Raw genomic sequence first — 26,607 nt, forward strand, 5'->3', positions numbered from 1 at the left:
ATGAATTAATTGTATACCGCTTATATATGCCTAATTTAATTTGAAGTTAAGTTGATTTTGATAATTATATGTATTGTGGAAATTTAGGCCATCATTTGTGGCCAGGTCATGACCACGGGGAGAACAGGCAAACTCGAAACATACAGCAGGCGTCAGGGTCGGGATCGAACCTACAAACCTCCTGCATTGCAGGCGAGGTCGTTAACATCTCGCCACCGTGGCACCCCTATGCTTGGTTCGACGTTTAATTTGGCAAAAAAAAATTCGAGCGACTACTCTCAGCATGGCAGAGTGGGTGGGGGTAGCACTTCTGTCTACTTAACTGTGTGTGGAAACGGAGGTCACGCGAAGAGGAAAGGATCTCGGGAGGGAGCTGCACGATATTTGCTTTCGCGGGCCCACCGCGTACAAACACAAAGCTTCACCACGCAATGCGTGGGGACATTGTCTCGACCGAACGCGACAGGACGAGGGTTGTTTGTAGCTCAAGCAAAAATGAGAACAGCCGTCACAGCACAGCCCTGGGGCGGCCGTCACACACAATGTGGTTAGATAATTTATTATTTCACGTTATTGCTGACATAGCCACCGGCATCTTAAAAGCGTAAGAAAAAAATACAAATAAACCCACATGTAAGCACACCTCCCGACGAGGGCGACGGCGCGCGGATGCTGCTACTACGTACGGTAGCCGGGGGCCCGAGTCGTGAAGCGGGCAGCTTACACCCGGCAGTGTGAGCGCCATGACAAAGCCGCTGGCGCTTCAGCGCCCGAAGTAGCGGGCGCCTCAATTCTCAACGCAGCAGCGCCGATGTAACGATCGCAAACACGTTGCGAGGTGGGGGCCACAGCACTGCCCTTGATCCCAGGGGGGTGAGCTTCACCGAGTCTCAAGAGCTCTCTGTAAAGAGGGTCCTGACACACGGGGATGTTTGGACAATTGTTTTAAAGGACAATGGCTCACGTTCGAGGAAATAGGGTAGCCCCGACAAACTAGGCTCGTTAAATTTTTTTTATATGTTTGTGCTTTTCGCTAGAGGGTTAGTGGTCAGCAGCGCCCTGGCCTTGCCGTCCATCATCTGACACGGCAGTTGAAACACCGGCGTAGGCTTCTTAAATTTGATAGGGAATAAAGTGTGGGCATACACCCTCCAAGACGTGTGGCGAGTGTGGAGTAGGCCAAATACCCTCGAGGGATGGGTAGAGCTCCTAAAGCGGCTCCTCAGAGTTCCCTCTTGTGTAGGCCCCTTCCGCCAGCAGCGGCGTGAGAGGTACTGCACGGCTGCATCTGCACTTTGGGACTGAGAAACGAGGGCGGCCGGTGCATTTACCAACCAACGCCCTGATGGGAACCAGTTACCGATTCTCAAAACGGTTACCGGTTGCTGACCCGAGAGAAACCACACCACCACCATCCCCCCCCCCACCTTGACGAACCGATGTTCCCCTTCGCTGGGTCCCCACAGACGAGTTTCACAAATGCTGCCACTCAATGGACTGCGATAAATATTGGTCTTATTCAGCAACGCCTCCCTCGTCCCGGGTGGTGCCGAATCTCAAGTTGGGGTTTCCTGGCCAGACCTGGTAGCCCTGCGATTCTTTCTGGTGCTGCTCCCTGGATCTCACGTTGATCTCCCCTCCCGTGTGTTCCCCCATCACTCCCGATTAGCAAGGTTGGCTACGTACGGTGTGAAATAACTTTTACACACAAGTTCCACTACATACATACAACCCCCCCCCCCCCCCATGACGCGAGGGCAGGAGAGTGGGCCAGGTTGGGCTGCGAGGCGCCACGGCGTGGACGTGTCGGCAAACACTCGCACGGCACGCGGACGACCTCTCTACGTGACGACACCAGCGCCTCTCGCTCGCTCAACAAGTACCCGTGGGCTACGCAGCCAGACGCCGAACAGCCAGCGGAGGTGCCCCTGGGCTTCGTGACTCTCAGTCTCAGGTTACACGAAGTTCAATTCCCCCTTGGGGGGTCGACTCGGGCTACCATCATAGTCACCCGTCTGGGGTTGTTAAATTGAGTACCGCACCACGTGGGAAGTCCACGGTGACTGCTCTATACAAAACGTTGGTCCCTGCCCTGAGAATGTGGAATTTCCACCACTGACTCAGGGCATCGAGCGCTGCCCCTTAGCTTGGTGGAAAAAGAAACGGTGAGTGTGCGTCTCACCTCACCCCCATCCTTACTCCATCCTCATCACACACCCTCTGCTCACCCCTATTCTCGGCAGCGTGGGTGAGTGAGAAGGTGAAGATAACAGGTGCAAGAGTTGGCGAGTAGGTGAGTGAATATGTAGGTGGGTAGATGGAGTGTAGGTGGGTAGATAGAGTGTGTGGGTATCTAAGTGGCTGGGTAGGTGAGTGGCTGGGCAGGTGAGCAGGTGGGTAGGTGAGCGGCTGAGTAGGTAAGTGGCCGGGTGAGCGTCTGCCCACTCTTATGTGGGCGGGGGCCCGTTGGTGTAGGTGAGCATGGGCTGGAAGGAGCGGGCGAGGTTGTTGGCGAGCGAGCAGCTGTGGTGGCGCTGAGCGGCCGGGATCCAGCACAGCAGCACGAGCAGCGCCAGGAGCAGCAGCAGCAGCAGGAATGGCACCGCCGCCTTGAGCACGCGGCGCACAAACGCGCACCACCTGCTGCGAACACACACACACAAAGACAAATATCCCCCCGATAGCCTCAAACAGACTGTTGGGGCAAGTGCTGTTTGCGGAGTAGTGCCGATGAAGGCCGGCAGGCAGCATGAAGTGGTGGATGGCCAGTGCCATGCTTTTGTCTCCCCAGTGGTGATGTTTACACACCGCACCAGGTAAACTTATAACTAAACTAAACTATTTTTATGCTAATTTACTGTTGATATGTAAACTGCTGATAATCCCTCACACCAACATCATGCTAATCCCCCAGTTACATGCTAATTTATGTTAACTCCTATGTCAAGGCGCTCTGTTCCTCCCACACAGCTTAAAAGACGCTGTCCATGCTTGGCAGTGTTCACTCCAGCGCTGTCTTTCGGACAGTCCTGTTTCTTCACCTGAGGAAGGGTACTTGTGTTGTGGCCGAAACGTCGTGAGAATTTTATTGTTATTATTTTTATTATTTTATTCCCATTCTATGTGACTTTACTGAAAGAACCCAGAAGATAAACTAAACTATGTTTTATTTTATTTTACCAGGCAAGGCCCTCCTGAGCTGTGTAACTCTTTCTCAGAAACGACCTGGCTATCACAAATGATAGCCCAATGAAGTGGCTTATCATATGCAACTATATAGGAGGCAAATGCTGTAAGCGTATAATGTTGATTCTAAATGTGGAGGGAAAAGCCGGAGGACCTGGAGAAAAATCCACTCGACCACGGGGAGAGAGAGACACGCAAACTCTAAATATTCAGCAGGCGTCAGGGTCGGGATCGAACCCACGACCTGTATACGCGGCGAGGGAGTTAACATTTCCTAGCCACCGTGAAGGCTGAGTCGGCCTAGGGGGAGGCGAAGGACCGTTTCAGGTATTATTCACTAGTGTTGGCTGCGAGCAGGAATAAAACTCTGGTGTGCCGGGTTTATAGTGGCAGTGCGCACTGCCAATCCACACGTCGGCGCGCACACACACATGCACAAGTGAGCGGGTGAGCATGTGTGGGAGCGGGCTGAATGGGCGAGCGAGTGAGCGAGCAAGTTACTCACCTCCCCCGTTTGTCGCGCGTCAGCACGGACGACTCGGCGCGTGGTGGTGGCTGCAAGGGGGCGACACGCGGACAGTGGCGAACGTTAGGGAACGCACGTCAGTCATTAATCCCCGTGGTCACCGTTGGCAACCACAGGTCTCGGCAATATCGGTGCGTGGGTGGTGGGAGGAACTGATTTGTGTACCGAGATCTGGGTGGAGGGTGCGTGGGACAAGTGGGACGTGGGGGGCGGGCGGGGTGTGGGACGTGCGGGGGTGGGGGTGACGTGTCGGGGGTGAGGGTGCGGAGGTCGGGGGAGGGGTGGGATGTGCGGTGCGGTTATCGGCATGGAGCTGCACACTTCCGCTGTGGTCTCCGGGACAGCAGCGAACCACACGCACAGGAAGCGTGACAGGCACGCACGCACGGGTTACACACACGCACGTGCACGCACACACACAATCGGCGGGCACGGTGTGGAGGAAGCGGGCAGGGGTAGCGGCACTTGGGTTATTGGGAGGGTGAGTGGGTGGGTGGATGGGAGGGAGGGAGAGCGAGTGGGCGCTTGCGTTGATATATGCAGGTGGGTTGGTGAACCAGTGGTGGGTGTGAAGGAGGGAGGGGGAAAGCAGGGGGAGCGGGTGGGTGGATGGGGGAGTAGGTGGGGTAGGCAGGTTGGTGGATGGGTGAGCGGCTGGGTGGTGAGCAGTGGGTGAGCGGTGTGAGCTGGCCGCACCTTCCTGTAGCGCAGTACCATGCTGGCTTGCTCTGGTGCGGCCGTGACCTCAGCCTCCACTCGCGCCACCTCCTGCACTCGCGCGTGGCATGGGGTGGGTTGGGGGGGGGGGGAGTTCAATCCCTGGGTCTGGGTGTTTCTCAGTCTTGGGCCTGCGTGTCTGGCTTTAGGTCTTCTCTTCCCTGGTCGCCGACTTTTGGGTGCCACTGTAATGCCCATCTGGGCCACCCACCCTCCTCCACCCTGCACATGTGTCCCACCCATCATTACGTCTTCCTCTTACCAACATTCACGTTTCTTACGCTGTCCTGCCAACACATTCCCAGACCCGTACTGCAACACAGATAAACGGCCATCCCTTATCACTCAACGCACTCGGACATCTGGACACCCGCACACTCGGACACCCGCACACTCGGACACCCGCACACTCCGACACCCGCACACTCGGACACCCGCACACTCGGACACCCGCACACCTGGACACCCGCACACTCGGACACCCGCACACTCCGACACCCGCACACTCGGACACCCGCACACCTGGACACCCGCACACCCCGACACCCGCACACTCGGACACCCGCACACTCGGACACCCGCACACTCGGACACCCGCACACCTGCTCACTCGGACAACCACACACTCGGGACACCCGCACACTCGGACACCCGCACACTCGGACACCCGCACACTCGGACACCCGCACACTCGGACACCCGCACACCTGGACACCCGCACACCTGGACACCCGCACACCTGGACACCCACACACTCGGACACCCGCACACTCGGACACCCGCACACCTGGACACCCCAGACACCCACACACTCGGACACCTGCACACTCGGACACCCCGGACACCCACACACTCGGACACCCACCGTCTGTGGCTGGGCGGTGCACGCTGCAGTCCCTGCTTCGCGTGCGATCCACGCCGCTCCCTCGCGACCTCTCTCCGACCTGTAGGGGCGAGCACCACGGCCGGTTAGTCTGGGGACCATCGGCTCGGCCCGGGCCGAAGGCCGTCATCGAGTCAACGGAGCCCGCAAGCGGCCGCTGCCCCAACACCCGACGGCACTCATCACGGACGCACTCGGTGCAGCCACTCTCGTCGTTTTTACTTTTTCGGGCCAAGAAGTCAACAGCTTCCTGAAAGCCCCACTTGAACGTATTGGTAGTACTACACCGGTGATGCACAGTATATAAAAAAGATAATTACATCAAATTTTTGCGCAATCATGATTTCTTTTCGATCGATTCGCAACCCCGATGAAAAAGTCTTGCAGAGTGGTGGTGATGCGTCAAAATCGTTTCACGTGATGTCGAAGCAGTCGGAAAATGAACGTTATGAGCAGCTGAACGCTAAGCTTCAGTCTGTTGCCGTATGCCTGATGATGATTGGCTGCTCCGTGTTACGAAGGCAGATTTGACTCCTCATGCCCTAAACTTGGTCACCACGGCCGGTTCCTCGGTTCATTTCCGGAATAATTTATTGGCGGATGGTGGCACCCAAAGCTTACGACTCGTGGTGTCACACGTTCCAGTGGGAAAGCAGCTGCTGAATCTAAGCGCAACTTCTGTAGGAGAGTCTGCAGCTCACTCGAGGGCAACAGCGACATCGTCAGTACAGGCCTAATCTTGACTTTAGGCTGTTTTATGAGGACCGGTGTGGTATGCTGCACCGGTGTACCGCTGATCCGGCCATTTCTTGTCATGCCGCTCACTAGAAGCCTGCGCACGACTCAGAAGATGGCAGCAGCGCGGCGAAGGGGGGGGTGGGGGGGGCGGCACTGCAGGAAGGGAGGTGGTGCACCTTTCGCACGATGCGTGGATGCTCCACAGCGAGTCCCACCCCTGCCTCATCTCCCGCATCCACGCGCGGATCTTGGCGGCGCCGGCGGCGCTCGTGTCCTGGGCCGCGGCCGCCCCCAGCTGCAGCAGCAGCGCCAGCTCGGCCTTCTTCTGGGAGCGGCACTCGTGCAGCGCCCCCCGCAGCTCCGCCTGCGCCCGCGTCCGCGTCCCCGGGCCGCCCCCCTGGGGGCTCAGCGTGTCCTGCAACTGGCGCCGGCCGTGGGAGAGCCACGTGCGGAAGGCGTAGTGGCGTTGCTGGAAGTCGTTGTGGGTGGCCGTGAGCTCTCGCCAGCGCTGGGTGGAGGCCTAGAGTGGGGTGGGGCAGGCAGGGTCAGGATTCACGATCTCGTTTGACCACGTGATAACTCAAGAAACCAGATCTTTTTTACTTTTTTAAAATGTAACCATTTTGTATGTTACCAGGTAAGGTCCACTGAGCTATATACAGTAAAACCTCATCATTTCGGTATTTGATCATTCGAAATTGTGGACAATTCGGCACGGCTGCGCATTCGGCATATATAGAGTCTATGAGCCGAATTGCCGTACGGAATGGTCCGATTTCGGCACGCGCGTGGAGTGATGCCGAGCGCCACGACCAAAACAAGGACAGCCCCGTGGCGGCTCGCGTGGTGGCCGTTAGTGCAGAGCTGTTGCTTTGGACCAGCACCATTGCTACTTTGAGAGATGTCAGGGCAGATTTCCTCAAGCGTCAACACAGCAATTACAAACATGGGGAAATCTCTGACCCATGTCACAAGCACCCAGGCGTAAGCTACATTCTACCAGCAGTGAAGCCTCCAGTGCAGTGCCTTCAGTCTCTGGATATCCTTCTACAGACACCTCTGTCAGCAGTGAAGTGCCACATCAGTTGATGGCGTCTGACAGCGAGCAATGTCGTCTAAAAGTGTAAAATAATGTAGTCTTTAAGAAAACATTAATTGTTAAATAAAAAATGTGAAGTTTAAGTTCGTGTAATTTGGTGTTTAAGTTATAATTTAGTGATAAAGTGAACATTCAGTCCAATAAGTGCATACTAAGTGCATTAAGCCCCCCTCCACAACCTGTCACCTACAACATGGAATCTACCACATTCTCCTTCTTCGCCTGCAGTGCTGGTTACCGATGGTGTTACTTTCCTGGAAAATAATATTTGGAAAAAATTTTTGGATTTTTTTGTTATTGGGGCAGGAGGCACTGGGGAGTATCATTGTACATAATTCGGAATACTGGATAATTCGGTAAGGCCAGAAGCCCATATGTGTCGAATTAACAAGGGATTACTGTATCTCTTTTTCAGACGATCAAGGAAGTGGCTTATCATGTGGAAATTTATAGCAGAGAAAAATCCACGTGACCATGGGGAGAGAGACACGCAAACAGCAGGCGTCTGGGTCGGGATTGAACGCACGACCTCCTGTATAGTAGGCGAGGCAGTTAACATCTCGCCACCATAGGTCTCACGTAGAAGGGTCACCGACCTGGGTCACCACAATGACAAGAGCGGTCTGGTGATCCCGGTCACGTCTCGGCTGCGTAGGCGACACGGCTGACGAGACGGGCAAGGTAGGTGGGGAGCTGAGCGATGGATGATGGGCGACGCGGTGAGCCGGCAAGTGCCTCTCTCACCTCGAGCAACTCCCGGAAGCGCCAGTAACGCTGGCGCAGGGCGTCCGCGCCGGGGTCCTTCACGGCCGCCCCCTCTCCCAGCGCCACGGCCGCCCCCTCGTACTGCCGAGCCTCCTCGAGCAGCACCTGCAGCCGCATACAGCTAACGTCACGGCGTCGCAACCGCACAGCGCCACCACCATACCGTGCCACACCATATGACCCAAACCATCATGCACCACACACAGCCCGAACACCATACCGTCCCACACCACACAGCCCGAACACCGTACCCGCACCTCCGCTTAGCGCGGTTGGCTACGTCACACCACAGACAGCGCAAGCTAGGCAGCAAGAGAGCAGCGGTTAGCCACCCCTAGCTAGCCGTAGAAATTCCACTTTCCCATCACAGGCGCTGAGTGCTGCACTTCCACGACGAATGTTGATTGGCGTCTTTTATTAACAACGACTGCACAGCTCCACTCTCTCTGTTGCTGTAATGTGTGCTCTCCCTCTTCCACCGTCGCGGCGTGTCTCTCTCTCTCTCTCCACGCTCGCCGCTGGCTGGCGGCACGCTTGGAGGAATTAAGCTTCGCTGGCAGAGCCCGCCATGTGGCCGGTGGCGAGTAGATGTAGGCGATGATGCAGTCCGGACTCCAGGCTCCCCATACCAAGAGTTCTCTCGCTGCCTCTCCTGGCTAGAGGCGGAGCTAAGCCCCCTCGTGGAACCTTCCTTCTCATTGGATATTAGTTACCCAGCAGTGACTATGCAATTACCCCTCGTCGTCCCTTAGATGGCGCTCTCTCATTACAGAGGGATGAGGATGGTGGAGGAGGAGTTGGTGGTGGCGAGCAATAAGTGTAGTGGTTCGCACGCTGCGCTACGAACCCGGCGACCCAAGTTCGATTCCCGCTCACGGCCAACACCAGGCGACGATTATCTGAATCAGTCCTGGGCCTCCCCTAGGTTGACTCAGCTTTAAATGAGTACCTGATGCGGTGTTTTAAACATCACCACTGGGTAGACAAAGATGGTCGGGCGTGGTGTTGGCCACCCACCCCCTCGTGTGCCGTGCCGGCCTTCATAGGTGCTACTCACTAACAACACTTGCCCCAACAGTTTGTTAAAGGCTATACGGGGGAACTTTGTTTTTGGTGGTGGTGGGACAGCTGACAGCATTGGTTGGCAAGGTTAAATGTGACAATCTCTCCCATGGTGGAAACCGACCCTCGCTATGGCAAATTTGGAATTTCCTACAGCCGCTCAAGGGCGGCGGACAAGCGGCGACAGCAGTGGGCCCCCCCCCCACTCACCTCATGTGCCCTTAGCGCCACCCTCTTGGCGGCCAGGTCAGGCTGCGTGGCGGCGATGCGTCCCACCATGACCTCCGCACGGTCCAGCCAGCTGGCCAGGCCTCCGGCCGTCACTGCCGGGGCCACGGGGTCCTGGGGACTTCTGCGCGATGCCCACGCCGGCGCGGTCGCCGTCGCTGCCGCCGCCGCTGCCACCGCCGGTGATGCTGCTGCCAATGCCGCCGGGACTCTCTCCGTGCGAGCTCCTCTACCTCCGACTCCGCTGCCACTCGCACCGAGCGCCGTCCATGCCGACGCCGGCCCCTGTGGAGGCGGCAGCGCACGCGTCGGCTCAGGGCCGCTCGAGGCAGCCCGCTGCTCATTGCAGAGCCTCGGGGGTTTGCATCGGGCAGGCCGCCCCGGTTATTCTGACAAATTTACACTGCTAAATCACCCTATTGGGAAATGCACGCATGCACACACAGGGAGAGAGGGAACAGTCACCCCTCCCAGGAAGACTATTTAAACGATTTTTTATATTACCAGGTAAGGCCCACTGAGCTATGCAGCTCGTTTTCAGAAGCGACCTAGCCACAAATGATAGTGTAACAACATGGCTTATCATGTGGAAATTTATAGCAGGGTTGGGATCGAACCCACGACCTCCTGTAATACCAGGCAAGGTCGTTAACATCTCCTAGCCAATCTTGATTTGAAGCTTTCGTGACTGCAGGAATCCATACTCTTTGGTTCTTTTTGTAAAGTCACGTAAGTAGAAAAATAATGGATGGCAAGCTACCATTCCTGGATGTTTTGATCGAGAGGAGACCTGATGGCTCATTAGGACACTCTGTCTACAGGAAAGCCACCCACACGGATGCCTATTTAAAGCCTGACTCCCACCACCATCCAGCCCAGAAAAATTCCCTCATCAAAGCACTACACCATAGGGCCCGTTGCATCTCCGACCAGCATCATCTAGCCAGTGAGCTGGAGCACGTACACCAAGCCCTCAGGATGAACGGATATTCTGGCCGTACAATCCGCAAAGCTGTCTCCCCAGCCATGGGGAGACAACCATCTGAGGATCCAACCAATACCATCACTTTGCCATACATAGCAGGGGTTACCAAAAAGATTTCCAAAATCTTAAACAAACACAAGATCCAGGTTAGTTTCAACACAGTACACAAATCCGTGATTTGATTCCATATGTAAATGATATGCAATACCCGGATGTCTACAAACTGAGTTGTGGCTGCGGCAGCAGTTACATTGGGGAAACGAAACGACATGTCTCGGACCGCGATCGTGAACACAAGGCAGATCTGAAACACGGTAGGACCAATACCTCTGCTGTTGCTGATTATTGTTTTAACGCAGTGGGCTCACACGAAATTGACTTTTCCAAGACGACAGTAATCTGCAAACCCACCGGCTATCCAGATATATATACACAGACACAACTTCAACCGAGAAGATGGGTACAAACTGAACAACCATTGGAAGGACATTATTAACCAGGTAAAGTCTTAACTGAATGTGATGTCTCCATCTTACCTGCCCATGTCAGCTGTTATTTCTGACTCTCTGTGTCTTTCTCTCTCTCTCTCTGTGCTGCCCTGCTTCCCCCCCCCCCCGTCTCCAGTGCTGCTGCGGTGGCCCACTTTACTCCAGTGACCCGGGTGCTGCTACGGGGTCTACTGAGGGGTCAACTTTCTGCCCCGCCTCCTTCCCCCCCCCTCTCTCTCCCCCCCTACTGCCAAGGCCTACTTCAGCCGATTTTTCTTGCTGTGGTTATCCCACCTGATGACGATTGCTTGTGTTGCGATCGAAATGTCGTGATCTTTTATTTTTCTACCTTTGTGACTTTACCGAAAGAAAGAAAGAGTGTCTCCTAGCCACCATGATCAGGCAGGATCCTCCCGAAATATGTCTTGAGGCTCCCCGAGCCTTTCCTGGGTAAACGAGCATGGCAATGAGAATGTATAACACGTTGGCATTTGAGCAGCTTTGACATGAAACTGGCTCATCTGAACAGTAAATTCCCGCAGCAAGGTGACCACACACACACGGGGTCTGCACTTCACTCTCGAGTTAAACATGGAATGGTGTGCAAGCTCGCAACGGCGCTTACCTGCATGCCGCTGCCAATCCTGCTGCTGCTGCTGTGGTTTCTGCTGTCGTCAATGCTGCCGCTGCTGCTGCTGCTGATGTTGAAGGTGCTGGAGGTGTTGGAGATGTTGTTGATGTTGGTTGCATTGGAGATGTTGCTGATTTTGTTGATGTTGGTGGCGCTGGAGATGATATTGGTGATGTTGGCGATGTCGCCGCTGCCCGGCGGGGCGGTGGGGCGGGCAGGCGAGGCTGCCGGCTCGATTGGGGACCGGGCGACCAAGTCGACGGAGTCACCGACGCGGGAGCTGCCGACAATGCCAAAGGCGTTGGTGGAGGCGCCGGTGGAGGCGCCGGTGAAGGCGACGGAGACGACGGTGGAGGCGATGGTGGAAGCGACGACGGTGGAGGAAGAGGAGGAGGGGGCAATGGCGGAGGAGGGGGTGCGGGCGGGCGACGCGGCCGGGTCACCCCACAGGCTCTCCCACTCGCGGGAGAGTGCGTGGAGGCGACGGGTGATGAGGGGGCCCCCCGGGGAGCCCGTGTCCGGGCCCACGCGCCCCCCCCAGGTGCGCGCTGTGCAGACGGCCGCGTTGCCGCGCTCGTGCAGATCGCGCAGAGACTGGGGGTGCGCGCCGGTACACAGAGACAAAGCGTACACACACATCTACACACACATGTACACACACGTACACATACGTACACACACACTCGTGTACGTGAGTATGTACGCGAGTGTGTGTGTACGCGAGCGAGTGTGTGTACACTCACTCACGTACGTACACACACACTCGCGTACACATACGTACACACTCACTCACATACAACAACAACCGCCATTCGCCACTAAGTGGCGGTGACGTCACCATGACGCTTGTGCCAGGCGATGTGCATGTTGAGGCCACGTGATGTGTCGAACGCCCGCTGGCAGGTCACAGGGCAGACCCAGGTGCCACGGGTCGACTGACTAAGATGACTGGCTGATGCACCACCTGTGCCCGCTACTGTGCCAACCTTCTGTGCTTCAGCCACCCGGCACTCCGTTCGTTGTTGTGAGCATCGCTCCTCCACCCTCCGTTGTTGTTGGAGGTCGACTTCCTCCAACTGCCCAACAGCGTCCTTCACGAGCCTCCTCCACAGAGGCCGATCTTGATGCCACTGGTGCTAGTCATCGGCAAGTCCACTCAGCTCCACATCCTCCTGTACCACATAACTCCATCTATTCTCTAGCCCGTGCTGCGCCCATTTAGCCCCCTCGATCCGGCCGAACAAAAGCTGTTTAGGCATGCGGTGGCTGGGCATGCGGGCTACATGACCCAGCCAATGCCGCCTTGCCTGCCAGAGGAGCTCACCGATGAGACTTTGTGCAGATCTTTCAAGGATTTGTGAGCTCCTCACACAATCCAGTCTGGTTAAACTCACTCATATACACACCCTCGTGTACACACACACACTCACGTACACACTCACGTACACACTCGCGTACACACTCACTTGCGTACACACACGTTCGCATACACACTCTCGTACTCGTGGAGACCCCCCCCACCCCCCGTGCAGCCTTAACAGACTGTTGGGGCAAGTGCTCTTAGCACATGAGGAGGTGGGTGGCCAGCACCATGCCCGGCCGCCTAGAAGCGATGATTACACAAAGTGCACCACGTACTCATTAAGGCTGAGACGACCTAGGGGAGGCCCAGGACCGGTTGAGATAACCTGTCACTGGTGTTGGCCGTGAGCGGGAATCCAACTCGGGTCGCTGGGTTCGTAGCGCTGCGACACACACGTGGTGTAGGGTCAGTGTGCATTGCTCACCGGGGTGAGCGTGGTGAGGGTGAGGGTGCCAGGGGGGAGGTGAGAAAGCTCTTCCCTGGCGTCCTCCACCAGCTTCTGCAGCTGCTGCTCGGAGTCCACCCAGATCCGGTGCTCGCTCACCCGGCGCTCAGCCTCCACCACAGCACGCTGGGTCACACAAACACACACTCAGCGTCCACCACAGCACACTGAGTCACACACACACACCGCACTCAGCCTCCACCACAGCACACTGAGTCACACAAACACACACTCAGCGTCCACCACAGCACACTGAGTCACACACACACACACCGCACTCAGCCTCCACCACAGCACACTGAGTCACACAAACACACACTCAGCGTCCACCACAGCACACTGAGTCACACACACACACACACTCAGCGTCCACCACAACATGCTGAGACACACACAGAAACACACACTCTTAAAGAGGGGGACCACCAGGACATCCTTACAATCCTGCGGAACCTGTCCAGTAGTCCAAACTGTGATTGTGATGTCATATAGGGCAGTCTGCGCACAAACACCACCTTCCCTCAGCATTTTACTTGGGAGTTAATCTCTGCCCGGTGCTTTCCTGTTCTCAGACTCTGAAATGCCTTCTGTACTTCCTCAACAGATGACACCTCAGCCAGCCACTCACAGGGGGTGACTACTTCTTCCAATATTTGAGGCATGGCAGCCTCAGCAGGGTCATCCCCACATTGCCCCATGATGTTTTCCAGGCTGAGGGATTTCCCCTCCCCCAAGACCTCATGGGCATGGTCAACAATTCTGAAAAGCTGTTCCTGGGGGTCGGAGATTGGATCACCGTTCTTTCTCCTAATGACGGTGATACGTGTGGCGCTGAAAGTAGACTCCATATCTTCAGCAACCCACGACCACCACCCATCCTTGCAGCGCCACACGGCTCTCCGAACCTTCGAGCGAAGGCTGCGGTAAACCTCATTCTCCAACGTAGGGTGCTGAAGACGGTGGGAGTGGGCCTGTTGCTTTTTCTCAGCCAGCCGGAGCACCTAATCTGTCAGCCAGGGTAACTGGGGAGGCTTAGACCGTGTACTCAAAGCAGCCATTGCAGCTACATGAGCCAGTCCTAAACCTCGCCCATTTCCCGTTGGCATCAGGAGGATGCGGGTACGATGCCAACCCCAGGTGCAAGTGATGATGAAATTCTCGCTTGCAACTTTCATAGACTAGTTGAGACCAGGCCACTGTGGGTTTGAATGGGGTCCTGAGTGTACACCCACCACCGGAGTGGAAGAATGGCAGGCGCATCTTACAGATGACAAGCCGATGGTCAGTCGATAGATCAGCTCCACAGTAGGTCCTGGTGTCAAGGATATGGGGCCGCATCCGCTGTACCATTACTGTTGGTAATTGCAAGCCCATGGGCTGCACAGAAGTCTAGCAGCCTCCTATTGGTGTTATTGAGCTGATCTGGCCCATGCCTTCCAATCACTCCAGCCCAGGTGCCAGCATCATGACAGGATGACTCTAGCCCGAGGGGCCACTTTAAATAGCATGTGACATAAGGTCATGGTAGGCATCTGACTCATTGGCCTTGCCCGAATCCCTGCACTGATGTTCATCTTCGGTGTGGGCATAAGTAACCACCACCACCACTCCTCGCCTCTGGTTGATGGGAAGGCGAGCCCACAATAACCTGGGGCTTACAGCTTACCACACCTCACCGCCATGCTCCCACGACCCCTTCATTATTTTGTTCAAAAGAGCCACTCCCTGTTGTATGTCAGTCTCCTGCTCTGAGTTGAGGACTGTCTACCCCTCATTGTGGTTGGAGTCAGAGCCAGTCTACGGACCTTCTGAATACCGCAGAGATCCAGGCGGTATCAGTCCAGCTCCCGACAGATGAGTGACAGTCTCTCCTCTGCAGTGAGCATTTGAACATTCCACGTGGCCACCCGCAGTGGCTTTTTGCCATTTCTTGAGGAACCCTGAGGGTAAGGATTCAGTCTCATGTCTCTGCCAAATGGGGTTTGGCGGGGATACATCACAGATGCCCGTCTCCCCGGGGCCTCCCGCACAAACTTAGCATACCGAGCCACACACACGCACTGCACTCAGCCTCCACCGCGGCACGCCGAGGGGCGTGGTGGCTGCCCCCCCCCCCCCCCCCCCCCACCTGCACACGTTGCGCCGCGTCGCGATGCGGCGCGCTGAGCGCGTCGCGCTCCGCGTCTCCGTGCAGCTCCGCGTCCTCGGTGCGGTCGAGCAGCGCTCGCGCCGCCTCCTGCAGCTCGTCCAGCGCGGGGCCGAGCACCCGCAGCGCCCCGTCCACCTCGCGGCACCTGCACCCTCACGCCCCCCACACGCACGCAAACACGGTCACAAAGACCCCCCTCCGTGTGGCCTCAACAGGACCTGGTGGTCGCAATCACCAACGAAACGACAAAGTACTCGAATTTTGTAAATGCTGTGGGGTTTAACTCTCCTACGCTCAACCGGTGTGCGCTGAAGGGAGTAACTAATTGGAACGTTTTGTTTACGTGACGAACCTTTATAATCCACAAGAGGTTTTTTTTTGGGAAGATCACGTTAAAATAATTATGTCGTTAAATCCGTTACCACCCGACACAGCCAATTAGTAAGGTTTATCAAGTAAACAAAACGTACCCATTAGTTACTAGAGTAAACCCACACCATTTACCATTCACCTTTACTCACCTTTACTACATGTTACAACTTAACAGACCATCAGGACAAGAGAGGAGCACCTATGGAGGGCGGTTCGGCACATGAGGGGGCGGGGTGGCCAGTACCATGCCCCGCCGCCTTTGCCTCCCCAGTGGCAATTTTTACACATTGCACCAGTCGGCTTCGGGGAGGCCCAAGAGCGGTTCAACTGCTTATTGGTCGCGGGCAGGAATAGAACTCGGGTCGCCAGGTTTGTAGCACTTCTCCCCACAAACAGCACAGTCAACGTCACGACACCAATCGCTAGAGCAGTGGTTCTTAACCTGGGTTCGATCGAACCCCAGGGGTTCGGTGAGTCGATCTCAGGGGTTCGGCAGAGCCCCCGCCACGGAGGTCCGGACACACTTGAATTATTGTGTAAATTTGTGATGACACACACGGCCCGCTTGGCCATCACTGGCTGCAGATGATCATGCTACACTGCTTGGCCAATCAGCGCTGCGGGGAATTTAGTGCGTACTCAGTAGTCAACGTGTGACTGTTGTTGTCGTACGTCGTGTGATTTCTTTAATATTTTATCCATACTAACTATGTCGGGCAAAAGAAGAAAGTGGTCGGACGAATATGTACAACATGGATTCTCATGTATCACGGAACGTGATGGGAGTGAGCGTCCTATCTGCATGATTTGCAACGCCAAGTTGAGCAACTCTAGTCTTGCACCGGCAAAACTAAAGGAACACTTCTTGAAGCTGCATGGAGACGGGGAATACAAGAACACAACACTTGCTGAATTCAGGGTGAAGAGAGCCAGATTCGATGAAAGGGCCACTCTGCCTGCTCTTGGATTTGTACCTGTTAACAAACCGATCCTGACAGCATCGTACGAAGTTGCTTACCTGATCGCAAAGCAGGGCAAGCCACACACCATTGGTGAAACACTTGTGAAACCAGCTGCATTAAAGATGGCGAATCTGATACTCGGAACAGCGGCCGAAGGTAAATTATCCCAAATTCCCCTTTCAAATGACACCGTCAGTGACAGAATAGAAGACATGAGTAAAGACATCTTGGCTCAAGTAGTCGCGGATCTGATTTCAAGCCCGGCAAAATTCAGCCTTCAACTCGACGAAACCACAGACGTTTCTGATCTAAGCCAGCTTGCTGTTTTTGTACGCTATGTGAAAGACGACATGATAAAAGAAGAGTTTTTATTTTGTAAGCCTCTTACAACAACAACGAAGGCAGCCGATGTGAAGAAGCTTGTGGATGACTTCTTCAGAAACAACAATCTTTCATGGGATATGGTTTCTGCAGTTTGTACGGACGGAGCTCCAGTCATGCTGGGAAGAAAGTCTGGTTTTGGTGCGCTAGTAAAGGCCGATGCACCACACATCATTGTGACGCATTGTATTCTGCACAGGCATGTGTTGGCAACAAAAACCTTACCTCCAAAAATGGCAGAAGTATTAAAAACTGTGGTGGAATGTGTGAACTATGTGCGAAAAAGTGCTCTGAGGCACCGCATCTTCAGTGAGCTGTGTAAAGAAATGGGCTCTGAATTTGAGGTACTTCTGCTCCATTCTAATATTCGGTGGTTATCCCGGGGACAGGTGCTGAATCGTGTTTTTGCCATGCGTGTGGAATTAGCCCTGTTTTTGCAAGAGCACCAACACTGCCATGCAGATTGCTTCAAAAATCCTGAGTTCATTCTCATTTTAGCGTACATGGCTGATATATTCGCAGCTCTCAATCATCTCAATCAGCAGATGCAGGGTGGTGGAGTCAATATCATGGAAGCGGAAGAACACCTGAAGGCTTTTCAAAAAAAGCTACCATTATGGAAACGACGAACAGAGAACAATAACTTCGCAAACTTCCCGCTTCTGGACGACTGTGCAAGTAAGATCGAAGATGTGTCTGGAATCGGAGATATTTCTGTATCCACGGAACTGAAGCAAACAATTGCCACGCACTTAGATGAGCTTGCAAAGTCTCTCGACGGATATTTCCCTACAAGAGAGTCATATCCAGCATGGGTGAGACAGCCGTTCACGTTTGCTGTTGAAACAGCAGATGTCAATGATGAATTCCTCGACGAAATCATTGAAATTCAGCAGAGCCAGGTTCAACAGCAACTCTTCAGAACAACAACGCTCTCAACGTTTTGGTGTCGACAAATGAACAAGTATTCAGTTATTGCTAAGAAAGCCCTGGATTTTTTTATACCATTTGTTACAACATATCTTTGTGAGCAATCCTTTTCGAGGATGCTGGACATAAAAACGAAGAAAAGGAACAGACTTTGCTGTGAAAATGACATGAGAGTGGCACTTGCCAAGGTGAAGCCACGCATATCTGAACTGATCTCTCAAAGGCAACAGCAGAAGTCACATTGATTTCCAGGTATGTAATTTGTTGTGAGTTTATGCATTGTGTTGGTTTTATTCTTTGAACAAGGTAATGTTCATGCACGGCTCATTTTGTGTACCAGTAAAAAACATATCTATGTCTTGAATTTGAAAAAAATCACATTTTATTTTTCACTAAAGAGGGGTTCGGTGAATGCGCATATGAAACTGGTGGGGTTCGGTACCTCCAACAAGGTTAAGAACCACTGCGCTAGAGACAGTGGAATGTGTAAGTGGGTGGATGGTTGAGTGAGTTGTGGGGAGAGGTGGTGCAGTGGTTAGCGCGCTGCGCTACGAACCCAGCTACCCTGTGTTCGATTCCCGTTCACAGCCAAAATCACCACCAAAGACGATTGTTTGAACAGGTCCTGGGCCTCTGCTAGGTCGACTCAGCCTCAAATGGGGACCTGGTGCGGTGTGTAAACATCACCACTCGGGAGACAAAGGCGGTCGGGCGTGGTGCTGGCCACCCACCCCCTCATGTGCCGTGCCGGCCACCATAGATAACAGGACTTACCCCATCAGTCTGATCAGGCTATACGGGGGATCTTTGTCTTTGGTTGAGTGGATGAGCGGTTGAGTAAGTGGTTGAGGGTGTGTAAGTGAGCGAGCGTGTGGTGGTTGAGTGCAGTGTGTGGGTGTGGGTGGCGCCACCTGTCCAGCGCCGCCTCCTTGTCGGCCAGGCTGGGCTGGGGGAGCAGCTGGGCGTCGACTGCGCTCACGTGCGCCGCCAGCGCACGCAGCAGCGCCGTGCGTCGCTCCGAGTAGCTCCGCCACTGCAGGTACAGCCACTCCAGCCGGCTGGGAGACACGGGGGAACAGAGACACAGGTATAATCACTCCAGCTGATTGGGAGACACGGGGGGACAGAGACACAGGCACAGCCACTCCAGCTGCCTGGGAGATACGGGGGGACAGAGACACAGGTACAGCCACTCCAGCCGGCTGGGAGACACGGGGGGACAGAGACACAGGTACAGCCACTCCAGCCGGCTGGGAGACACGGGGGGACAGACACAGGTACAGTCACTCCAGCTGACTGGGAGACACGGGGGGACAGAGACACAGGTACAGTCACTCCAGCCGGCTGGGAGACACGGGGGAACAGAGACACAGGTATAATCACTCCAGCTGATTGGGAGACACGGGGGGACAGAGACACAAGTACAGCCACTCCAGCTGACTGGGAGACACGGGGGGACAGAGACACAGGTACAGCCACTCCAGCTGACTGGGAGACACGGGGGGACAGAGACACAGGTATAATCACTCCAGCTGACTGGGAGACACGGGGGGACAGAGACACAGGTACAGTCACTCCAGCTGACTGGGAGACACGGGGGGACAGAGACACAGGTGCAGTCACTCCAGCCGCCTGGGAGACACGGGGGGGGGACAGAGACACAGGTACAGCAACTCCAGCTGACTGGGAGACACGGGGGGGGGACAGAGACACAGGTACAGTCACTCCAGCCGGCTGGGAGACACGGGGGGACAGAGACACAAGTACAGTCACTCCAGCTGATTGGGAGACACGGGGGTGACAGAGACACAGGTACAGTCACTTCAGCTGACTGGGAGACACGGGGGGGGGGACAGAGACACAGGTACAGTCACTCCAGCCGGCTGGGAGACACGGGGAGACGGAGACACAAGCACAGTCACTCCAGCTGACTGGGAGACACGGGGGGGGGACAGAGACACAAGTACAGTCACTCCAGCCGACTGGGAGACACGGGGGGGGACAGAGACACAGGTACGGTCACTCCAGCCGGCTGGGAGACACGGGGAGACGGAGACACAAGCACAGTCACTCCAGCTGATTGGGAGACACGGGGGGACAGAGACACAGGTACAGTCACTCCAGCCGACTGGGAGACATGGGGGGGGGGGACAGAGACACAAGTACAGTCACTCCAGCTGACTGGGAGACACGGGGGGGGGACAGAGACACAGGTACAGTCACTCCAGCCGCCTGGGAGACACGGGGGCACAGAGAAGGACGCTACGACGCTGGGGATGCAGAGACCAACATAAAGTGACTGAATTGCTGTGCAAGAAACCACGTGATTCCAGATTCCATCCAGTCAGAGGGACTGTGGCCAGGAGTGGTGGGGGAGGGGAGAGAAGGGAGGCGAGTGGAGGGGGGGTACCCGTGTGCGTGCACGCAGCTCGTGTGCAGCTCGTCCCAGGCTGCCTGCTCGTCGTGTAGCGCCGCTTGGACGGCGCGACGCTCCACGGGGCACAGCGTCGCGCGCAGCACCAGCCGCCCGGCGCCCAGCAGCGACGCCAATAGGCGCTCGCCCTCGTCGCGGCACCCGAGCAGGCGCTGGCACGCGGGGCGAGAGGCGGTAAGGCAGAGACTGCCTGGGTGACTGCAGGGGGCGCTGGCCCGCCTGTCATCTCTGACGCTCACGTACCATCGTGTGAGTCGGGCGCGCGAGCGATCGTACGAGTTGGCGTGCGAGTGAGCGAGCGAGGGAGCGGTGGTGGTCAGCGCGCTGCGCTGTGAACCCCCGTGACCCGAGTTCGATTCCCACTCACGGCCAACACCTGCAATGGATTATCTCAAAAGACACCTGGACCACCTACCCTAGATGGACACGGCCTCAAGTGAGTACCTGAGACAAAGGCGGCCGGGGGTGGTTGCTGGCCACCCTCCCACCGTGTGCCATGCCGGGCCTCATTGGTGCTGCTCGCTAACAGCACTTTCCCCAACAGTCTGTTCAGGCTATACGGGGGATCTCTGTCTTTGATCCCAATTGAGTGATCTGCAGGGAATGTATCAGAATTGAGGATGTGGTTTGGCCAATACAATTTCCACCGTGGGTGTGGGTTTAGCTATGAGATGAACCCAGATAACTCAGAGAAAGCTCCACGCAGGACTGGGGGAGAGAATACAAACTTCACGGAAAGAGGCACCCGAGTCGGGAATCGGCTACACAGGAGTGTGAGTTAGCGGGCACGAGCGAGTGGGCCTGAGCGAGTGGGGGCGAGCAGGCGTGAGTGAGCGGGGGCGAGCGGGCGTGAGCGAGCGGAGGCGAGCGAGCGAGCAGGGGTGAGCGGGGACGAGCGGGTGTGAGCGAGCGGGGGCAAGCAGGCGTGAGCGAGCGGGGGCGAGCTAGCGAGGGTGAGCGTGGGCGAGCGGGCGTGAGCTAGCGAGGGCGAGCGGGGGCGAGTTGGTGCCCACCTTGCTGAGCTGCATGCGTGCGTGCAGCTCGTGGCGCTGGCCCACGACGCAGTCGACGGCGCCCAGCTGTGCCCGCACGTCCTCGCAGAAGCGCGAGAGGTCGGCGCGCGCGGAACGCCACGCCGCGTCGAGCTGTGCCCGCACGCGGCCTTCCCTGGCGCGCAGCGCGGCCGCCGCCAGCGCCGCGTCGTAGCGCCCGCGCAGACGCGCGTCGGGGGCGAGGGGCGCTGCTGCCGCCCCCCCGGCCCCCACCTCCACCGCCTCCCCCACGGGGGTGTCGTCGCCCGCGCCGGTCACCTCGTCCATTTGCGGCCTGGGCAACGGTGACACCGCCATTGTGACGGCGGTGATGGTGACGGTGGTGGTGACGATGGTGGTGATGGTGGTGATGGTGGTGGTGATGATGGTAATGACGGTGGTCGATGATGGTGGTGATGATGGTGATGATGATAGTGGTGGTGATGGTGATGATGATGGTGGTGATGGTGATGATGATGGTGGTGGTGATGGTGATGATGGTGATGATGGTGGTGGTGATGATGGTAATGACGGTGGTCGATGACGGTGGTGATGATGGTGATGATGGTGGTGGTGATGGTGGTGACGGGTAGGCACAGGGGAGACAAAGTCTGCCGGTCGTGATGTCGGTCATCCAACCCCTCGTGCGCCGCGCAGGCCTTAATGGGTGCTCGCGAACAGCACTTGCCCCCAACGGTCTGCAGAGGCTAAACGGGGGATCTTTGTCAATGTTTTTTTTTATCTATGTCTGTATGTATGTGTGTATGGGGAGCGGCAGCGTGATGCTTAGCGCGTTGCGCTTTGAACCCGATGACCGAGTTCCATTCCCGCTCACAGCCAACATCAGTGACAATTATCTGAACCGGTTCCGGGCTTCCCTAGGTCGACTCAGCCGCAAATGAGTGCCCGGTTGCGGTGTATACTAAACATCGCCACTGGGGAGACAAAGGCAGCCGGGCGTGGTGCTGGCCACCCACCCCCTCGTGTGCCGTGCCGGCCTTCATAGGTGCTGCTCGCTGACAGCATTTGCCCCAACAGTCTGTTAAGGCGATACGGGGGATCGTTGTCTGTGCGTCTGTGTGTGTGCGGGGGACCTGTGTTGGTTGATGTCTTCGAGCAGGGCCTCCACGGCGGAGGCGATGGCCTCCTTCTCCTCGCCGGGCCTCCCTGAGGCCGCTCCGTGGCCCAGCGCCGTCTCCACGCCCCGGAGCCAGCGCTCAAACTCCAGCAGCCGCTCGCCGCTCCTGCACAGGCAAAGGGTCGACCCCGTGTGGTCCACGAGGCGCAGTCGGGCCGCAACAGCCGGTGGGCGAGCGGTCGTTAGGGCCGGCACGGCGAACTTGCGAGGGGGCGGAATGGCCGACGCCACGCCCGGTGGCTTTTGTCTCCCCGGTGCCGACGTGTTACACGGACCACGCCGGGGACTCAATTAATGCCGAGTCGACCTCGGGGGAACGCCCAAGAGAAGGCCGTGAGCGGGACTCAAATGTCTCGTCAGCGGCAGTCGGGCTTACTGGTGAACCACCGCTGACGAGACACTGAACGTGTGTTTCTGGTGCCAGGAGGGTGTGCTGTTCGCGTGCTGTTCGCGTGATGTTCGCGTATTGTGCACGTGCCGTCCGTGTGTTGTACGCGTGCTGTTCGTGTGCTGTTTGAGTGTTTCTGGCGCTGGGGGCGAGTGGAGTGTGGAGCGGCGCGCCGAGGGAAGCACCTGTGCAGCCGCTGCAGGCGCTGGGCGAGGGCGAGGAGGGCCGCGTGGGCCCGCGCGCTCACCAGGCCCAGGGCCCGCCGGTCACGCTCCAGCGTCCGCTCCGCCTCCTCCAGGGCGGCCGGTGGCACGGGGGGCGGGGCGCCGGGGGCAGGGGGGCCGTGGGGGGGGCCGTGGGGGGGGCCGCCCCCCCCACCCCCACCACCACGGGCCAGCGTCTCCAGCTCAACGGCCGAGCGCTCGAGCAGAGAGCGCCCCTCCGGGAGATTGTCCAGCACGGCCTGCGGAGGGCGGCGGAGACGCGGGGACACGGGGAGAGAGAGACAGACATGGGGAGAGAGATGGACGTGGGGACATGAAGAGGTAGAGAGACACCGGGACACGGGGAGAGAGACACGGGGATAAGGGGAGACATAAAGACCGGGGGACATGGGGAGAGAGAGACAGACATGAGGAGGGAGATAGACATGGGGACATGGGGAGAGAGAGAGAGACACGGGGACACGGGGAGAGAGACACATATGGGGAGAAAAAGAGAGGTCAGGGGTCATTTGCGAGACGTCAGGGGAGCAGGGGATGGCTGGGGGAAGTCATGGCAGGTCAAGGGTCGTCTAGGAGGTCGGAGGTCGTGGGTGAGAGGAGGGGGGCAGCACCTGCAGCGCGTCGATGCGGCGCTGCGTGTCGGCGACGTCGCCATGGCAACCGTCATGCTGCTCCACGGCGACGCGCGTGGCGTGTAGCCATGCGCACAGCGCCTCGCGGGCGCCTGGGACACAACAGCCACAACGACGACGTCAACGTTTTATCAACAACAATGTCGTCAACAACAACAACTATTCATACAGGAACGAGCAAATTAACGGGTGAGTGAGTGGGAAGCGAGCGGGTGGCGAGCGAGCGAGCGAGCGGTTAGCAAGTGTACGAGTCGTCTCACCGGAGTAGGCATGGAGCCCGGGGTGGAGCGGTGATTCTGTGGGGAACGTGGAGTCAAAGGAGCAGGTCGCTCCAGTTCCGCTCTGGTGGAAATCCGCTACGACCCCTCCCCCTCTCACCAACACCCGCGTGGTAAGCAGCTCCTTTGGGATAACGGAGATCAGCGGGGGGGGGATCAGCGGGTGGATCAGTGGGGGATCAGTGCGAGGGTGAGCTGGGGTGAGCGTAAGCCGTATGAAAACCCTCACCGTCTCCACCGTGGTCACCGTCATCCGATAGAGGCCGCCACCTCCATCACCTCCTCCTCCATCACCTCCTCCACCATCTCCTGCTCCACCTCTTCCACCGTCCCGCAGGAATCCAGGCTCCTGCTGCCCCGTGAGCTGCTCCCAGTCGGCTACGGCGTCGCGTGAGGCGGCCATCGTTAGCCAAGCCCGGGAGGTCGTTGGGGCGCCCGTAGCTGAAACAACACGCGGGGCGTCACGACGATGACGACGCGGGGAATCACGATGATGACGACGACGTGGGGCTTCATGACGACGACGACGTGGGGAATCACGATGATGACGCGTGGCATCACGACTACGACGACGAGGAGGGGCATCACGACGACAACGCGGGGCGTCATGACGACGATGCAGGGCGTCACGACAATGAGGAGGGGCGTCACGATGACACGAGATGTCGCGACGATGGACCGTCACAATGCAAGGCGTCACAACACCAGATGGTTAAAAAGCAGCAAGTTGGCAAAGTAGAAAGCACAGGAGTCATCCCAGTCAGTCAGCCCATGGCACCTAGGTCTGACCGTGCCAGCAGCGAGCCTTTGACCCTTCACGTGGCCTCAAAGTGAACCTAGCCTGGCACAGACTAGGTGCAACAGGCACAACTCTTGTTTTCCTGACGGGTGCTGCTAAGTTTTCGCAGTACAGTAGACCCTCAGTTAACAGTGACATCGGTTCACAGTCTTCAGGTTCATGTTTCGCCCCCCATAGTGGCCCCATGGTTTCCACTCACGTAAAAAATGTGACTACCGTTACCGTGTTTACATTATGCGCACGGGCGCCAATTATCGGCCAATCCAACGCTCATACTGGGGCTGAGCCGTGCACTCAGCGAATCAGCGACGCTCATTTATGAGCGCTAAGAACATCGACTGGCTTCGTTTACATCACGTTGTCTGTTGTGGCAGTGGAGACCCCCTCTCTTGCAGACTCGGTGACCTTGACTTAATTTTCCACTTTTTAGAAAATTTATAAATATTACAATGGCTGCTAAAGTGAATTGGCAAAAGGAAAAGAGGAGTAGGAAGTAAGCAGCCTTAAAACAAAAGTTGGAAATTGTTAAGGTCAATTTCCAATCATTTTGGAACAGATTCACGCTTTTAACATCTAATTCCTATATTCGAAAAACAGTCATATCGGTGAACAGGAGTTTTCGTGGAACCGATTAAAAATGTTAACCGAGGGACGAGTGGAGTGGATGATGTTGCTGGTGTTATTTGCAGGGAATGTGTCAGCATTGGGATGTGGTTTGGCTGACACCGCTTCCACTGTGCATGTTTATCTATGGGAGGAGGAACGCGGAAAACCCGGAGGAAACCCACGCAGAACAGGGGAGAGAATACAAACTCCACTTACTCACTGTAGAACAGGAGAGAGAATACAAACTCCACTCACTCACTGTAGAACAGGAGAGAGAATACAAACTCCACTCACTCACTGTAGAACAGGAGAGAGAATACAAACTACACTCACTGTAGAACAGGAGGGAGAATACAAACTCCACTCACTCACTGTAGAACAGGAGAGAGAATACAAACTCCACTCACTCACTGTAGAACAGGAGAGAGAATACAAACTACACTCACTGTAGAACAGGAGGGAGAATACAAACTACACTCACTCACTGTAGAACAGGAGGGAGAATACAAACTACACTCACTCACTGTAGAACAGGAGAGAGAATACAAACTCCACTCACTCACTGTAGAACAGGAGAGAGAATACAAACTCCACTCGCTCACTGTAGAACAGGAGAGAGAATACAAACTCCACTCACTCACTGTAGAACAGGGGAGAGAATTCAAACTCCATTCACTGCAGAACAGGAGAGAGAATACAAACTCCACTCACTCACTGTAGAACAGGAGGGAGAATACAAACTACACTCACTGTAGAACAGGAGAGAGAATACAAACTCCACTCACTCACTATAGAACAGGGGAGATAATACAAACTCCACTCACTCACTGTAGAACAGGGAGAGAATACAAACTCCACTCACTGTAGAACAGGAGAGACAATACAAACTCCACTCACTCACTGTAGAACAGGGGGAGAGAGAAACTCCACACAGAGAGGCACCAGAGGCAGAAGTTGAAGCCAGCACTTCTGGCTGTAAGCCGCGGGCGTCACCCACTGTGCTACTACCACCCTGGCACTCCACTTACCACTACACTACCACACCCCACACAACAAATCGGAGGATCCAGAGAAAAGTCCACGTGACCACGGGTACAGAGAGAGACACAAATTCCATATATACAATAGACAGCAGGGTCGGGATCGAACCCGCGACCTCCTGCATAG

General features: G+C 56.2%; 1 protein-coding gene across 2 annotated transcripts in view; it reads right to left on the reverse strand.

Annotated features, from left to right (window-relative positions):
* Positions 1-543: 543 nt before the first annotated feature.
* The window catches only part of LOC116953843 (uncharacterized), a 40,047-nt gene continuing 13,983 nt past the window's right edge, over positions 544-26,607 (reverse strand). Inside the window, exons 2-19 of one of the 2 annotated variants that reach the window (XM_032974103.2) lie at positions 24,265-24,476; positions 24,018-24,159; positions 23,737-23,849; positions 23,087-23,364; positions 22,470-22,619; positions 21,358-21,670; positions 20,321-20,496; positions 18,822-18,968; positions 15,245-15,410; positions 13,096-13,242; positions 11,303-11,902; positions 9,187-9,489; positions 7,894-8,019; positions 6,227-6,570; positions 5,295-5,373; positions 4,409-4,480; positions 3,692-3,741; positions 544-2,640 (exon numbers count right to left, since the gene is read on the reverse strand). In XM_032974103.2, coding sequence (XP_032829994.2) covers positions 2,448-2,640; positions 3,692-3,741; positions 4,409-4,480; positions 5,295-5,373; positions 6,227-6,570; positions 7,894-8,019; positions 9,187-9,489; positions 11,303-11,902; positions 13,096-13,242; positions 15,245-15,410; positions 18,822-18,968; positions 20,321-20,496; positions 21,358-21,670; positions 22,470-22,619; positions 23,087-23,364; positions 23,737-23,849; positions 24,018-24,159; positions 24,265-24,476 — 3,611 coding nt within the window. In that variant the 3' untranslated portion in view covers positions 544-2,447. Of the gene's footprint in view, positions 2,644-3,691; positions 3,742-4,408; positions 4,481-5,294; positions 5,374-6,226; positions 6,571-7,893; positions 8,020-9,186; positions 9,490-11,302; positions 11,903-13,095; positions 13,243-15,244; positions 15,411-18,821; positions 18,969-20,320; positions 20,497-21,357; positions 21,671-22,469; positions 22,620-23,086; positions 23,365-23,736; positions 23,850-24,017; positions 24,160-24,264; positions 24,477-26,607 lie in introns of both variants that reach the window. The other variant, XM_032974102.2, reaches the window with a different exon arrangement.

The sequence above is a fragment of the Petromyzon marinus genome, chromosome 53 (genome assembly GCF_048934315.1).
Source record: "Petromyzon marinus isolate PM22_M1 ecotype Great Lakes invasive population chromosome 53, UKy_Petmar_22M1.pri1.0, whole genome shotgun sequence".
In the NCBI taxonomy this organism is placed as follows: domain Eukaryota; kingdom Metazoa; phylum Chordata; class Hyperoartia; order Petromyzontiformes; family Petromyzontidae; genus Petromyzon; species Petromyzon marinus.